General features: G+C 38.9%; 2 protein-coding genes across 3 annotated transcripts; both read right to left on the minus strand.

Moving 5' to 3' along the window:
* Nucleotides 1-1,081: 1,081 nt before the first annotated feature.
* Nucleotides 1,082-5,437, minus strand: LOC103933562 (cathepsin B-like protease 2). Its single transcript, XM_009343258.3, has 11 exons — nt 5,280-5,437; nt 4,984-5,037; nt 4,770-4,850; nt 4,476-4,632; nt 4,345-4,349; nt 4,180-4,254; nt 3,955-4,080; nt 2,998-3,216; nt 1,593-1,706; nt 1,476-1,511; nt 1,082-1,356 (listed from the first exon to the last, which is right to left on the minus strand). Exons 1-11 carry the CDS (start codon nt 5,364-5,366, stop codon nt 1,219-1,221), a joined length of 1,092 nt encoding a protein of 363 aa, XP_009341533.2. The 5' UTR covers nt 5,367-5,437; the 3' UTR covers nt 1,082-1,218.
* A 997-nt stretch (nt 5,438-6,434) lies between these two features.
* On the minus strand, nt 6,435-16,876 carry LOC103933561 (peptide chain release factor 1). Of its 2 annotated transcripts, none has more exons than XM_009343256.3 (7): nt 16,529-16,876; nt 16,364-16,439; nt 16,136-16,266; nt 15,976-16,046; nt 15,428-15,509; nt 7,037-7,130; nt 6,435-6,916 (listed from the first exon to the last, which is right to left on the minus strand). In XM_009343256.3, exons 1-6 carry the CDS (start codon nt 16,640-16,642, stop codon nt 7,110-7,112), a joined length of 495 nt encoding a protein of 164 aa, XP_009341531.2. In that variant the 5' UTR covers nt 16,643-16,876; the 3' UTR covers nt 6,435-6,916; nt 7,037-7,109. The 2 variants fall into 2 exon arrangements, with proteins under 2 accessions (XP_009341531.2, XP_009341532.2); XM_009343257.3 differs by having other exon boundaries at nt 6,435-6,900; nt 16,529-16,786.
* Between the last annotated feature and the right edge of the window lie 491 nt (nt 16,877-17,367).

The following is a 17,367-nucleotide window of genomic DNA, read 5'->3' on the forward strand; positions in this document are numbered from 1 at the left end:
TTCTTTTGCCATTTGCCACGGCAAACATTTAAATGTATCAAGGCTGATTGCTCTGTTTTTTTTAAATTGCTCGTTGTAAGAATAATTAATTGTAAAATAAAATAGTTCGGTATTGGATAAAAAATAGTAGTTTTAAAAGTGTCGCGAGTATAAAAAGTATTATAAAAATGCAATGACGAATACGAACATGGTAGTGAGAGTGGCAACAACAACCACGGTGATGGCAGCACTGGCGGCTGTGGCATAGACATTGATGGGGTAATTGGCAGTGTAGGGGCATTAATGCTGGCCGAGAGTGGTGCATACTTGACGGTGGCAGCGATGACGGTGGTGATGTTGGCAATAGTGTAAGGGTGGTTGTAGTAGTTGTAGGTGGTGGCCACAACAGCGGTGACCGCGGCGCAACCGATCCAAATTTTCAGTTGATGGTGGCAGGTTGATATCGGTTCCAAAAACCCACCTCTTCGAAATTTCAGCACTAAATTTTCCAATTTAATTTGGTATTATGATTTGTATTGAACTGGTTTTAGGAACTTAAAGATTTATCTTTGCTTAGAAATAACCTAATTTGTTAACTAATATTTACTTAGAAATAAGTTAATTAAGACCAAGTACCAATTGGTTACTCCAGAAAACAGGGGGAGTAAATTACATTCAGTTTTTATTCGCCCTTTCTAATAGGGAGCACAAGTGTACAAATATTTTGAATGCAACAAATCATGTAAGGGTAAGCATGGGAGTGAGATTGAGCCCTAGTTTGGTATGATTCTGAAAAAAAAAAAAATCACTATTAAAAAAAGCTGTGAATTTTTCTATGTTTGGTAAACATTCAGTTTTAGCTTTTTTTCACAGTTTTAGATAAAAAAAAAAGCTAAAAACACAAAGCTGCAAAACCCAACTTTGAAAAATCAACTTTTTTTCATATCTGTTTTACATAAAAGTTTATCAAACACTATAATACTGCTTTTTTTTTTTCAAAAGCACTTTTACAAAAAAATTTACCAAACACTCCGCTACTTTATTTCACAGTTGCTTATTCTCACAGAAGCAATTTTTTTTTCAAAGCACTGCAATACCAAACTAGCCCTTAAGAAGTGTTATCGCTCCCTCTTTATGTTTTTACTTTATTTATTTATAACGTGAAAAGCGGTGGCATAACACAGTGGAAGTGGCAAACCAATTTGTAATTGGTTTACACCAGATACCGAATGATGTCTGTCAAACTGAAACACCCGCCGCAACAGCATCCACACTGGCAACTTGGCTTATAAAATTTTTGGATGAAGGCAAACCGGCAACCACGTCTTCTTCAATTCCACACTCGTTTGTTCCCCTTCTGATCATGAAGTAGCCATCCTGCACACCATATGCAATTACGCTTACACAATTAATTTGTGCTTGAGGATCTGAGAGGCCACGTATAACTGTTATCCATAGTTGTTTCAAAACAAATAAACAATTTAATTGAGACATACATCACCCCAGCTTATATTCCACTGATTCGCCAGAAGCTGAAACACAAGAGTGCACGGTCAACAACTAGTGTTAGAAGAAAAATTCTGGTTGCAGAAAATACCGGTGCATAGACATACCCAATAGTCCTCTCCATCATTGGTTGTCCCCCATCCAATTAGCTTAACAGCATGACCTCCCAATACATCACCTTTAACATGTTTGTAAACTCCTGATTTATAGTGTGCAAAGTCCTGTAAAACAGTTGAAACAAAACAAAAATTGCGTTGAGTTTAGCGAACTATTATTGGCATTCCAAAAATCGAAATGTGCACTCCGCATAAGAGTATTTTTCTTTCTCAACATACAAAGTTTGGAGTGCCAATAACAATTCCCATTGTTTATTCTTTAAATGTCAATTTCTTGCAACTGGTCATCAAAGTTCCTAGTTTATATACTTGGCATTTCACATGTCATGACATTTAACAGAAAAACCAACACGCACTTGTTGTTTTCTTCGAAAAGAACAAAAGGCGGTGGCCGGACCACCCCTAAAAAGATGAAGCAGAAGTGCAGGATTGAGACAAAAACATCCAACTCTGAAAAGAACAAAAGGCCTAATCAGAACTAGGACATGGCAGCTTTCCAATAGGCAGATTAAGGAGATGCGATTCCTTTTGAATTGGGGGAAACTGAAGCTCAAAGAGCCAACAAAACTTAACTATACTCCATAGTGCCAACATAATCTTCAAAAATCTTTCTGTTCTTTCCATCCAAATAATGAAACCAGAGCAATCATACAACTCCACATCACCTTTGATTTCTTACCCTTCCAAGAGATAGCAAAAGATTCACTGAAAAGAGAAAGAATCCTTTGGAATTATCCAACACAATCCCATTTCCTTAACCAACTGCAACCACAATACCGAGGACACCGGAGAATCAAGGATCACATATCCAAGATAGTATATGAGGGTTAATCCTGAATTAAGTTTAGGATAGAGTCTGATGACCAAATTGACAGCAAAGATAAGACTGCTCGAATGTGCAAAGTGATGATGCCATTTTTTTTTTCTCTAATCTTCTTGACTTTAAGCTGACTATGAGTTCAGTTGTGTTCATTACAGTGTCACACTCAGCTCATGCATACTACTAGTAAAAGGAGAGGAATTTGAGGTTCAATGAAAAAAAGCTGCAACTCTGTAGGTATTATCGCCCCCTGCGCCACCCTCTCCCCCCCCCCCCCCCCCCCCTAGTTTCTCCCCAAAACCCCTTCACTTTTAATATGAATGATAATTGTGAAGAGACGTAAAATGTTCTTGAAAATGTTATAAGATGATATCAAGTTTGGAGTGCCAGGCCATCAATGCATTAGGAGTTGAAATCTCAGTGAAGACCGATAATCATATGAAGGAGGCAAATAATCATATTTAGTTCTTTTCCAATATCACAAATGGGGACGAAAAAAAAAAGAGAAAGGGACAGAAAGTGTTAAGAACATTGTACACCTAAATTGCTGTTTTCAATTATGGAACAAGAACTTACCTCGTAAACAGTGAATGCAACCTCAACTGGTCCATTCCTATAAACCTCTGCCATGATACTGTGAGGATCAGAGTTGATTCTATACGCACTGATACTATAATGCTTTGAATTCTTCCAGATCTGGTTCCCATCTACACATTTTTTAACGCACTTTGGAGTAGGATACGCAGGATCACAACCAGGGTGCGAGCAGCCAGTTGAATCAAAGTATGGGTCACACTGCCAGATGGAACACTAATCAGGACTTCATGCAGTATTTAAAAGACGTTTATGAACCTAATGAAAGAAAGAACCCTTAAATTTTATATCAGACAATACTGGCGCAGATTCAATGGAGAGATTAACACAGGGACCTCTTTTTTTTTTTTTTTTTTGTTATATTGACTTCCCTGTTTAGGATGAACTACGGAATTTTTCCCAAGTTAGAAGAAAGACTTGCAATTCGGGTGCACAGACAATCATTCTAACAATGGAAGAAGAGTATGCTTTTAATGCAAGGGTTAGGAATGGTCCCTATGTTGCAAGAGTTGGACTTCCCTTTTGGGTGAGAATTGGTTGGAAATACAAAGGAACCCATTGTCTTTAGGTAAAACAATGACCTCCCTTATTTTCTGCAGTTACGCTGACCTCCTTGTTTAGGAATTAGGATGAGCTAAGAATTATACCTACATCACAAGAAAAACTTGTGATTCTAAAGTAAGCAGTGACAGTCATTCTAACAGTGGAGGAAGACTGAGCTTGGGAGCAAGGTTTGGGAATGGTTCTTATGTTGCAAGAAGGCTTCGAGTTCTAAGGTAAGAGAGCACTAAGATATCATTTCAATGTCAAAGGTAAACTTGCAATGATGTGAGGGTTAGGGTTGGAACTGATTATGATCTTGAAAACATTATGTAAGGTTTATCTACTATCGTTTTGAGATTCCACTGGAGAGGTAGGATTGGTATATGAATTTGCTACCTCTTCAGTGACAACACCATGGTGGATAAAGTACCGCCAAGCATAAATTGGATATCCCCCATTACAACCAGCTCCACACATGAAACCACAACATGCTAGGAGATCATTAACAGACAGAGAGATATTCTGCAATAAAGCATAAAGCAAATTAAAAAAGAGAACAAAATATACAAAAGAAATCAATGTACATTAGAAATGGAAAAAAGAAAGAGGGGCAGCTTTTACCATGCCATAACGGACGCAAAAACGATCTGATAGTGCTTCAACAGCAGCAAAAGCCCAACAAGAGCCACAGTGACCCTATATTTCCAGGAAAAGTAAATTTTCCCTTTGAATTTTCGGCATCAATTTATTGGACAATATATCATGAGATGTAGGACAAATTATTACCTGATCTTCATTAAAGAAATTGATCCAGCATTTGACATAAAAAGGGGAATTCATCAGCACCTTTTGTCTTTTAATTTTTATATCAAAGAAAAAGTGGGATAACAACGTATAAAACGAAATCACCAACTGACCTAATATTCTTCCAATGGTGTTACACTGAGGCCAAGCGGTTCTGGCATCAAAATTATTTGGCAACTTGAGAGATTTTGGATAAGTTTTAATAGGAAAACTCTGCAAATCCTTTTGGGGTGTTGGTTTGACTCCCAGGAGGTGCATAAACTGGCTAACCTGTGGAAAGAAAAGGAAAAATCTTGGGACCTAGTAGTAATACAAAAATATGCAATATATGCATCTGTGAGGCAATAGGAGGGCAGGAAATTCGTTAAAATGTGAGCATAAGAAGATCCTTGGGTTGAAAGACTCACAGTGTAATTGGAGAATCGAGGATTCATGGCAGCTTCCCATCCAGCCTTGGGGTTTTCATTTATCTGTTTAATGATCGAGTCCTGTTTGGGGGTGAATCACAAATTAATAATGGAATGGAAGTCTCAGTTATTAACCTAACACCCCCAACCCCCAAAAAAACAGGTACTGTATTTATCCATAGCATTGATAGATGAGGAAGCAAAAGAGAAAAACCTGAAGAATAGGAGACTGAAGCTTAGTCTTGGAAAGTGGTTTGGCCGCAATCAACTGTGGAGAGTATTAAACGTTAGTTTGATTTTTGGCCAGCAACCAACGATTGGCGTTAGCTTCAAGCCTTCAACAATTGATTAGAGTATAGCTAAGCTAGTAAATTAATAACATCTGTCAATTCTTACTTGAATTGAAACTCCAATTCCCACCATATTCATATAATTGATTATGAGTCAAAGAAAGGAAACAAAACAAACACGGATAAGATCAAGGGAGATTAATTGACAAGACCAACTCACCTGGGGTTGAAAGCTGGAGATGGCCCCTAAAAGTAACAGGCAAGTCGCAGCACCAAAATACAGCTGCGGAATTCTTATAGTAGCCATCTTCCTCCCTCCACTCCCCTTTCTATCTTTCTATCAAGTCTTTCTTTGTTAACAAGGACTCGACTCCAGCAAAGATAATTCTTCTTTCGCTTCCCGTCTTCTCCCTGTATCCTCCTCCTTTTGCTATTTATCTATTTATCTATTTACCTATTTATTTATGGTGTTGGTCACTTGTCAGAAAAAAACATATGGAAATGTTATTGGTGGGATGAAAGAGATTGTTGCACGACACGTCGACAACGACTTAGCCTTGATATTTGTGTAAAGCATTATGGGCCGGCTGGCTACTGCCTTTGATTGCCCATCCAGCATTGGTCTTTCCAACACTTTCTCATCCGCCAGTTTGTAAGGATAATTACTCTCCTCATCCTCCTCATAAATCATCATTACAAAATACAAGTCAAATTAAAAATATTTATGATATTAAAATTTTGTCATGATAATTAAATGGATATATAGTTTTGAATTGAATTAAATTTTTGCAAAGATAATTATGAAGTTCGATGTGGTGTAAATCCACAACTAATCCCACTGTCTTGAAAAAAAAAAAGTGAAGTTCCCTTTCCTTAAAGGTTTGGAAATATTATAATCATAGTTATTCATTCCCCTTATCATCATCTAACCATCATCTTAGAAAAATTCATTCGATCTCAAGATTATTTAGTCATCTATGAATTACTATAATCATTGGTTTGTTCAATAGACATGGATGTAAAACAGTTTCAAATCGAATGAATTTTCTAAATATGGTATTTAGATGATATTAATGAAATGTCACATTTAAAGAGACGTGTTCTCATGGAACCGATGACGGCATATGGCAAACGTCAATTAGATAGTTGTGGTAGTTTTAAACATGTAACATTAACAGATCAATGACACTACTAAAACTGTGTGCATTGATTCCAAAAGAGATAAACTATAAACCTAACAAACATTTAATGGACCAATGACCCAAAAGCATATCTTTTAGTTCCAAAAAGCCCTATCCCACAAGTTGTAATCGACCATATCCTACAAGGCCCATGTGCACGACGCATGACGTGTTTCGATTCTGACGAAAATGGGTAGAGAATTCCTAATAGACTTTGATAAACGAAACACAATTCCAAGTCCCAGTACAAGCATCTGCAGAGCATTTTCAATCGCTTACGTCTAACATTTTGTAGTCCATTCTTTACTAACTTGGCCTCAATCCCTTAAGATTTGAAAAAATCTCTCGTCCAAACATAGTCTAAAGTGAGTGTACAATCTCAAACACACAAAGTTCATCGAAAATATTAAGAACTCCAAAACTTAATTTGAAGAGCAACGGTAAGCCCAACCCTATGATTACTTTATTCTTTTGAAAGACACATTGAACGATGGCAATTAGAGGCAATGGTCCAACCGTCCAACCAAATGAACCAACAAGCCTTTTCTAGTTTTGCTGTGTCGAAGAATCTAAGCCTTTTCTTCTAGCTTTGCTGTGTCGAAGAATACAAGCTGAGAGCGCATTCATCCTTTTAGCCTCGAAACAATGTCTGTGCATAAACTGCATATACCAGTATCTGACAAATAAGAATTGTCACGCAAGGTAAGCTATTGGAAGGCAGGTTGATAAAAGTCAAGAGGAGAGTAGGTTTTAAAAGAAAAGTGACATGCAAAGTCATTAGTACTTGAACAATTACCTCAAAAAAGGAAAAGAGAAAGCAAACATTAGCACTTGAAAGTTGAAACAAGTAATTCCCAGGCAGACAAATTCTACTTGAGAGGCTTCATACCCTGCACACGTCAGAGAAAATTTCAACATCTATATTACTGGCACCAAATTTTTTAAAATCCAGATAATTTGCTAGATGCATTTAAAATAGACCCCCTTAAATTATTTCAAGAAAAAGTTGCTGAGAAGGGTATATTAAGGAAGATAACAAATCTTCCATTTCTGTTGATGTTAAACAGTTAAGTAAAAGCTAAATGTGGTTAGGTTGTTATTAACTGTAATTAGTTAGGATGGTTATAAGTTTAGTTATAATAGTCAAGGGTAGATTTGTAAAGAGCCAAAAGGCTATATATATTCTTTTCGGTGTAATTGTAATTCATTGAGTAAAATACAATCTTGCAAAGGAAGTTTTATCGTTCTATATGGTTTCATCGCCAGTCGCCTCACGGCTTTTCTCGATCCTCTTCTCTTCCGCTCCGGTCTTCTGATCTTCTGATCTGTACCTTGATTCGATTGTTCTTTGTGGCAACTTTGTTCTACTCCTGTTGATCTTGATCTGTTTCTTGCTCTCTAATGGCAACTTCATCTGAGTCGGTGCCTGGTATCCCTCCTTCTTCTAACCCTAATTCCTCTTCATATTCCTCTATCACAATCCAAAACATTGGCAGCATGGTGCCAATCAAGCTCAAGCGGACCAATTATCTGCCATGGTGTGCTCTGTTTGCTCCGATTCTTCAGCGATATCGTCTTCTTGGTATCGTTGATGGCACAGAACCCCGTCCCGCCCCTCTTCTGCCTGATCGTACTCTTAATCCGGATTTTGAAGTTTGGTATGAGAAAGATCAGAATCTCCTGATCTAGTTTAATTCCACGTTATCTGAAGAGGTAATTCCTTTCACAGTTGGCGTGTCGTCTTCTCGTGATCTATGGCTTAAGCTCGAACAACGATTTGGGGGTGTTTCTGATGCACGTGTTCATCAGCTTCGTTCTCGCCTTCAAAGTGTTCAGAAAGGTTCTCGATCCATGTCTGATTATTTGCAAGAGCTCAAAGAGATCTTCGACTCTCTAACTGCTGCTGGATCCTCAATTTCGGATCGCGATCTCATCGCTGCTACTCTGGCTGGCCTTCCTGATGAGTTTGAATCATTCACCGACTCCATCATGCTTCGGTTAACTTCTACCTCTTTGGATGAATTACATGGCTTACTCCTTACCAAAAAGCTCTCTGAATCGTCTCAAGAAATGTCTCTTCTAGTATGTCTGAACCGTTTCATGCCTTATCCATTCAAGCTCAACCTCTACTGCTTCCCAACCCACCTCAGGTGTATATTGCTTAGAATCCACCACTTCAGCACTCTTTTCGTTATAATTCGAACCGTGGGAAGATCAATCGTGGCACTTATCGTGGCAATCGAGGTTCTTATCATGGTAATTCTTCCACTAATAACTTCCATCGCTCCAATGCATCTGCTCAATCTCGTGGTTCTTCTTCTGGTCCTCGGGCTCCTTGCCAAATTTGTGGTAACTCAAGTCATGAAGCACTTGATTGCTTTGACCGTATGAATCCTGAAATCTATGGTCGCATCCCTCCTGCCAAACTCCAAGCCATGTGTGCTCGTTCTAATGCCAAGTCCTCTCCTACTTGGTTAATTGACTCCGGAGCTACTTCGCACATTACTAATGACACATCCCACATCAACTCTCCTACTCCCTACACTGGTGAAGACAAGGGTTATATAGGTGATGGTAAAGGTCTGTCCATTTCTCATGTTGGTTCATCTACATTACGAACACCTACTTCTTCGTTTAACTTGTCAAATGTTCTGCATGTTCCTCACATACAACACAATTTGTTGTCTGCCATTCAATTTCTCCGGGACAATTACTGTTCATTGACTCTTGATTCTGATGGATCCGTTGTTAAGGATCGTTCCACAGGGAAGACGCTTTTGCGGGGTTCAGTTAAAGACGGCTTCTATCCTTTGCAGTCTACCACATCTCCTAGTCTCGTATCTGGTAATGCTTATTCTTCACTTGCTGCCTCAGCCTTTGTCAATATTAAAGCTCCAATAAAAATCTGGCATAGGTGCTTGGGTCATCCCTCTTCTGCTATTTTCCGTCGGGTAATCTCTACAAATAATCTTGCAGTGCACGGCAAATCTACAGTTGATTTTTTCTGTTCAGATTGTGCATTGGCAAAGAACCACAAGCTTCCTTTTGGTTTGTCTTCTTCAGCAACTACTCACAGTCTTCAACTTGTACACTGTGATTTGTGGGGACCTGCTCCTGTTACATCTAGCAGTGGTTTCCGCTATTACTTACTTCTTGTTGATGATTTCGGTAAATACAGTTGGTTTTTTCCTTTGAAAGCCAAGTCAGATGTACTTTCTACCTTTGTTGTGTTCAAGAACTATGTAGAAAATCTGCTTGGTAATAAAATCAAAGTGTTGCGTTCAGATTCAGGGGGTGAATTTACTGGTCATTCGTTTGCCTCTTTTCTTAGTGCACATGGTATTTTTCATCAATTCAGCTGTCCACACACGCCTGAACAAAACGGTTGTGCTGAGAGGAAACACCGCCATCTTGTTGAGACCGCTCGGACTCTACTTGTTGCTTCTCATGTCCCTCATGTGTTTTGGGTCGAGGCTTTCTCTATTGCCCTTTATCTCATTAATCGTCTTCCACTTTCTGGTCTCTCACAATCTCCTTGGGAGATTTTGTTTCATCAACACCCGGATTATTCCAAACTCAAAGTTTTTGGTTACCAATGCTTTCCATGGCTTAGACCTTATACTCACAATAAATTGGATTCTAAAAGCAAGTGTTGTGTGTTCTTAGGCTATAGCCTTCAGCACAAAGGTTATCGGTGTTTTGATCCGATTGGTAACCGAGTCTATATCTCCCGCCATGTAATCTTTAATGAAGCCTACTATCCTTTTCAGTATTTGCCCCTTTCTCCTCCTCCCTCTGGCAGTGTTACCCCAGTTTCTTCTCCTTCAATGGATCTCCATTTTAGCAGGTATACTCATCCTGCTTCTTCTCCTCCTGATTCTTCCCCACCTCCTGATGCTTCTACCCCCTCCCAGTGCTTCTCCCACTCCAGCTGATTCTCCACCTCCGGATGCTTCTCACTCTGCTTCTACCTCTCTGATTAATACTCATCCTATGGTTACTCGATCCAAAGCAGGCATCTATAAACCTAAGGCTTATGCAGCAACTAAGCATCCTCTGCCTCTTCCATTGGATTTTGTTCCCAGTACGTATTTACAAGCATCTAAGTTTGCTCACTGGCGAGCTGCGATGCAGGATGAGTACAATGCCTTACTGTCTACAGGAACTTGGTCCTTAGTTCCTTCTCATTCTTCTCAAAACATTGTTGGGTGCAAGTGGGTGTTTCGTGTCAAGAAGAAACCTGATGGTACTGTGGATCGTTACAAGGCCCGGCTTGTTGCCAAGGGCTTTCATCAACAAGCTGGTATTGATTTCCAAGAGACCTTTAGTCCGGTTGCTAAACTGGTTACCATTCGCATACTCCTTAGTCTTGCTGTTCAACATAATTGGTTTCTAAACCAGTTAGACATCAGCAATGCTTTTCTTCATGGGGATTTAAAAGAGGATGTCTACATGCTTCAACCTCCGGGCTTTATTGATCCTCTCTTTCCCAGTCGTGTGCAAACTTCAAAAATCGTTGTATGGTCTTAAGCAAGCCCCTCGTGCTTGGTTTGAAAAACTGTTTCAAGCTCTGCAAGATTTTGGCTTTCATCTAATGCATCTCTGTTTGTACTTCCTGGTCCTCAATTGGTTATCGTCCTCGTTTATGTTGATGATATCCTTGTCACTGGCCCTAATCCTCATCTTTGTCATAAATTCATTCACCAGCTCGGTGATCGATTTCCAGTGAAGGATCTTAGTCCTTTACACTATTTCTTGGGGCTGGAAGTCCAGCGTTCTTCTCAGGGGATTTTTCTTCATCAAACTAAATATTTACTTGATCTTCTTCAGCGGACCAATATGCAGGGTGCCAAACCTTGTTGCACACCCCTTGGCTCCCACAAACTGGATCATACTGGTTCTCTTCTACCCCATCCCACTGAGTATCGCTCAATTGTTGGAGGTCTTTAATACCACACATGGACTCGCCCAGAGCTTGCCTTTGCTGTCAATCAACTCTGCCAGTTCATGCATTCTCATCGTGACCAACATTTACAGGCTGCCAAACGTGTTCTTCGATTTCTAAAAGGTTCTGTATCTCCAGGCATATGGTTTACCAAGGGTACTATTGATCTCTCAGCCTACTCCGATGCTGATTGGGCTGACAGCACGTTTGATCAATGTTCCACCAGTGGCTACTGTGTTTTTCTTGGTCCCAACCTCATCAGCTAGAGTGCCAAGAAACAACATATTGTTGCCCGTTCTTCTACAGAAGCTGAATATAGGTCTCTGGCTCATACGGCTGCTGAACTCACTTGGGTTTGTAAAATCCTTCGTGACCTTCACTGTCCTCTTCCCAAACTGCCTACATTATGGTGTGATAATATTTCAGCCATCTCCTTAGCCTCTAATCCTGTTTTTCATGCTCGCACGAAGCATGTTGAGATTGATTATCATTATATTCGTGAACTAGTTCTAGCTAATCTCCTCAAAGTCCAGTTTGTTTGTAGTGCTGATCAACTGGCTGATCTTCATACCAAATCTTTGTCTAAACCTCAGTTCCGATACTTGTGTTCCAAGCTTCCCATTGGAATCCCCTCTGATTCCTCCTCTCGCTTGAGGGGGTGTATTAAGGAAGATAACAAATCTTCCATTTCTGTTGATGTTAAATAGTTAAGTAAAAGCTAAATGTGGTTAGGTTGTTATTAACTGTAATTAGTTAGGATGGTTATAAGTTTAGTTATAATAGTCAAGGGTAGATTTGTAAAGAGCCAAAAGGCTATATATATTCTTTTCAGTGTAATTGTAATTCATTGAGTAAAATACAATCTTGCAAAGGAAGTTTTATCGTTCTATAGGGTATTCTAACCCTTACTTCACAAATGATAATATCTTGGGTCTATTAAGCCACTACTGTCTCTTCCAAAAAAATAAAAAATAAAAAAAAGCCATTACCATCACATGCTCTAACTAATCATTGGGTATTCCTACGCATGAACCCAGTTTAACATGTGCTCAACTCAATATTACAAAATATAAGCTTTTATTCATATTTCATTATCATGATATGCGCTTACGGCAGGCAACCTCTGAATCAAAACTGAAAAAACGAAAAGGGCAATCTATAAATTAAAGTACTACTAGTTTAACATTTAATTGATAGCCCTATCTAATTGAATGGATATAACTAACCATCCAGTTAATTTTTAATTAGTTAGTCAATAATATTTTAATTGTACCCTCTCCCTAGCTTTGTAAGAGGCATAGATTCCAGACAGCCACCAATCAGACTTATTTCTCCCCTCGATTTGTAAAAAGAGAAAAATAACTCCTCCAATTGATTCTTAAACATTGGTAGTTCAGGTGTTCAATGGTACTCCCACATGCTGTATTGACACCCAATCTTTGTATCTTCTACCCCAAATACTGCTTATTAACTTCCTATGAATCTACAGTTTTCCGTCTCTTTCAAAACAATTAGATCAGCTCCAACCTCAAACCAAATAATATAGTCTTTTCATTCTACTACCCGACCCTCTTAAAATTCAGCTAACTAACTTCGTTTACAATTATCACTCCCCCAGCTCTTCCTGCGTGGTGCCACCTCCTTGTTCATAGTTAATCCCAGATTTCAAGTTTTCCCTCAACCTTTTTCACCGCTTTGCAGCTCTAAGATTTTCATCCATCATTTAGGGGTGTGCTAGGTTGTTTGAATACAAAATATCTTTTAATGTTTATGGTTAAATTAGCTTCAATTGTAAGTGAATTCCTAGTACTCTGCATTTCCTTTTTTGTAGTTTCAGTTTGTACTCATCTGTTATTTTAAATATATTGTGTTCCTGGGTTTTTCTATTTTATATATAAAAAATAAGGTTTCAGGCAGACTACATATAACACCTTGTCAACTAAAAATTGGTTCTCACCTCTTATCAGAATTTCCAGAGCAATTTTATTCACACAGGCCTATTTGAATCCCCAATTTCTGCTTTTATGAACATGTTCGACTATTTTGGGTGTCAGCACTCATTTGTACTATTACAAACTTGAGTCAGGAAAGCGAATCTTAGGATAAAAGAAATGAATTTTATGTCACATGCAACATAAAGTATAGTTTATGCAACTTTCATCTTTGGCCCACACGCAAGATCACACAAATATGATTTTCGTATGGAATCCATGGTTATATTAGTCGCCTAAACTATAAACCGAGTACTTAGTTTTTAACTTCTGCGTTTACTAGGTGGCCACCATATTCAGTGTTCTTGCCCTAACAGGAAAGCAAATGTTCTATAAAGTACACATAAGATACATTACATAAAGAATGCAGGCTCAGAAAAGAAAAATATGAGCATTTGTTTACCAAAGGAACGTGTGCCTAGGATACCTCTGTATTGTCTGTGTGTGTGTGTGTGTTTGGGGTGAGGAAGGTGTTTGTGGGGGTAATTATTACCACGCCACTCTATTCTAGACTAAAAGAGCCCCTACTTCTCTTATCTCTGTGGAGTGGCAAAGCCTGAAAATACACTTCTTTCTTACAAAAATAAAGCAACTAGAACCCAGGTCTTCTCTAGAACCTTTAGCCCTTCAAACAGCCCCAAAATTCCTACTATTACTGCCAATCTGAATCTCTGGCAAGCATAATTTTCTATCTTCCACAATTTTTACCCTTCAAAACTTTTGTTTTTTCATCTCTTAATGTATAAATCTCATTTCTGTTATTTCACTTTCCTAGAATCCAAACCATACTGATTTCAACTGTAGAAGCAAACATAATTTGTTGGTGCAAGTACCATGCGTTATGGCTGATGCAAGTACAAGCAAGGAAAGGAACAAAGCCGGAAAGAAAATCCTGGAACAATGGTTGCCTGGCGTACAGGAAAAAAAAATGGTGCCCCTCAACTGAGAATGCCAACGATCATAACCTCTGACTTTTGGCTAGAAAGTTATACAAGGATGCTATGCAACTGACCACTCTTAGTCCCTGAAGAATCTTGGTCCCCGCAAAGGAGAAGGAGAAACGGGCCAAATGGCTTCGTATTGTTATCTTACCTTTTAGATTGCTTAGAAAGTTAGAAGTAGGAAAAATAGCCCACTAACCTGATATGGAAAAGATTCTTGGTCAACAGAAACGGCACCGAAATAAAATTGATGAGGACATCAGTGCTAAATCATTTAAGGTTTTTCACTGAGAGAGATGGAGGAAGAGGCCACAAAGCTCTGCCTTCGCTTTGTGGCTGGATCAATGTTTCCTACAGTTGTTTCTTTTGGACTATTCCAGGAGTCAAACTATTATCTTTTATGGTTCTAAATGTTCCAGAAAAATAGAGGGTGCATTCATTTCAGTTTCAATGGACCTTGGAGTTACTCTCCAAGCCTTTGTTAGGCAGCTTTCTAGAAATTAATAAGTTAATGCATCTAGAGTTTTATAGGAGTCGAAAATCCTTTTGCCATTAAGAGTTATCTGGACTATAAATATATGTAAGTCCCTTTAGGCAAAGCAATTAAGCTTATAAATACGATTCAGTTTCAGAAATACTCTGATCTCTTTCCTGCGAAAGGAATTTGGTGTGAAGCCAAGCTTGGGTGTTAAGCCCCTGGAGTGAATCCAGTTCATTTCTTCTTCTAAAAACAGGTTCTATATTTCCTTACCCCTCTAATCTCGTACCAACCATTTGCACAACACTCTACAGGAATTATTACTCGCATTGGAGTTGAACCAACCCTAAACTACACGAGTCGAAGCAATTTAAAACTACCTAGTTTCTAAAATTTGCGAAGGGACATACTGTGGGTACAAAATTCTGCTTGTATTACTCTAGTTTCCTACTCTGAATTTTCTGGTGCGTTATGGGTGTTTGTAGTTTCTTATGACTTTTCATTGTTAAATTAATTTTACTATTAATCTTGGCCCTAAACAATATCATGCGTGGAACGTAACATCAAAGTTTCATTAACTTCTTGTAGCCCACTGCTCCATTGCAAGCTTCGGCTGATTCATTGTGACCTAAAGGTTGTGGGTTTGCCACAGGACATAGCCTAGCTGAAAGCAGGGTTAAGGATATATGTGTCTGACCCTTCAAAACCCAAATGGCATTACAGAAAGCATCTAGTTACCAAATAATAGCAGGAATAAGTTGTTATCCAGAAGTCAAAAGCTAAAATATGAAGATGAAGTGATATTTCCTTTAGTGAAAATTAGTAGTATTACCTTGGAAAACCTTAGTTCATTGACTGCTAGTCGGAGAGAATCATTCGAGAGTATTAACCGCGACAGAGCACCAGTGCTCAACCTGCATTATTTAGCAAGTAAGCTATCAAACAGAAGAATTATGTTTAGACATAATGAACTTTTTTCCGGGCCCTGATGTTTGCACAAAATAAACAAAAACTTTCCATTTGTAAGTAAGTGAATCATCAGACAGAATCATTTTCCCGTCTATCCTATTTTATCCCTTATTGTTGCAGGTCGTTCCTGTCACCAGTGGAAGTTAATTCGAACTGGAAAATGGTAGTTTTTTTATTTATTATTATTATTGTAAAAGAAGAGTGGGAATTTTTGCTGTTAATGATAACATATTTAGGCTGTACTTTGAAACCACTACTGTTGCCTTGGTGCATGTACATGGTGTCTACATACAAACAGGCTAGTCAATCTAAGATGGAGCCAACTGGAAAAGGATTGTAAGAAGAGAATATGGATAATGTGCATAATTATTAATTATAGAGAAAGTGTAGAGAATATTGGGAAGGGTATACCCCAGGAACTTTGCTGTCTCCGAGACAGAACCGTCAACTGTGAAAATGAGATCCAGCAGAGCTTGCATTCCCTGCAAAAGGAGAATGACTAGTATAAGATCGATCACAGCGGTAGACGATAGTGTAGAAAGAATGACTTAATGTAAGAGAATTAACATACCAAAATGAACTTAGGATTGTTGGGACCAATTTGGGGACCACAATCTGAGCCTCTGATGGTAGACTTTGGGGGAAGAATTTGAAGAAGCTCTCGAGGAGGGGAATAAGCATCGAGATCGACGGTGTTCCTGACTAGACTAGAATAGAATAACTCCATAAAATAACAATTTGATAATTAAAAATAATAATAAGAAGAAGAAGAATATTGACATGGAATGAAGTTGTTCACCTTTGAGAGCTAAAAGAGTGCGAAGGCGAGCCAAGGCTGAGGCACGATTCATATGCTGGGATCGGTCCTCCGCAGCCTGAGAAATAAGAAATGGAATTCCAATTAATTGAATTGACTACGAAGAGAGAGAGAGAGAGAGAGAGAGAGAGAGGAGCAATGGATCACCTGCGCAGTAATACCGGTGGGGAGGTGCTTGAGGCGTACGGCAGACTCTCGCTTGTTACGGTGCTGACCCCCCGGACCCGACGTCTTGAAAGTGTCCATTTGGCACTGGCTCATCAGCTCTTGGTCCGTAGATTGCAGATATCCCTTTCCGACATTGGAGCCATTAGGCCCATTACTATTACTAGCACTGACGCTGCTACTGCTGCTGCTGTTACTTCCATACTTACAGCACCGTACGAAGAAGAAAGATTGTGGCGGTGGTGGATGTTTTTGGGACCACGCCCAGTTACTGAAGCTTTCCTTTCTTCTTAGTGTTACAGCAGCAGCAGCTGCTCTGCCACTGCTTCTTCTTGAAACACCACCTACTCCCCCTACTACTCTTAACCCCCATGAATATGAATACCATAATTTCCACCCTGTCTGTACCACTGCCATTATCATCTGTCTCTGAATTCTCTCCTCCCCTCGTTTCCAAAACCCCTACTGCCATAGTATTGCCACCGAACCGACCTTGGGCCTTGCCCTGCATGCTTTTAAATCCTTTGGGCCTTGCCTTCGATTTTCTTTTAATTTAAGGGAATATTTATTTACACCCACATTTTAGTTTTTTTTTTTTTTTTTGAGGACAAGTACACACACATTTTAGTTAAACTTTACAATTACCCTTAAATGCATTTATCATTTAACTTTACTTTTTGCCCCTCCCTTTTAAGTTCCCCACATTTTAGTTTTTGTTGAACTTTACAATTTGCCCCTCACTTTTAAGTTCGCTCAACTAAAACCATTTATCCAAAATATTTAGGTTTACCCGTTTCTTGCTGATCGGGAACTAGATCTCA

Source organism: the organism of the source record quoted next, unplaced genomic scaffold, assembly GCF_019419815.1.
Source record: "Pyrus x bretschneideri cultivar Hongxiangsu unplaced genomic scaffold, Pyrus_bretschneideri_v1 Contig71, whole genome shotgun sequence".
NCBI lineage: Eukaryota > Viridiplantae > Streptophyta > Magnoliopsida > Rosales > Rosaceae > Pyrus > Pyrus x bretschneideri.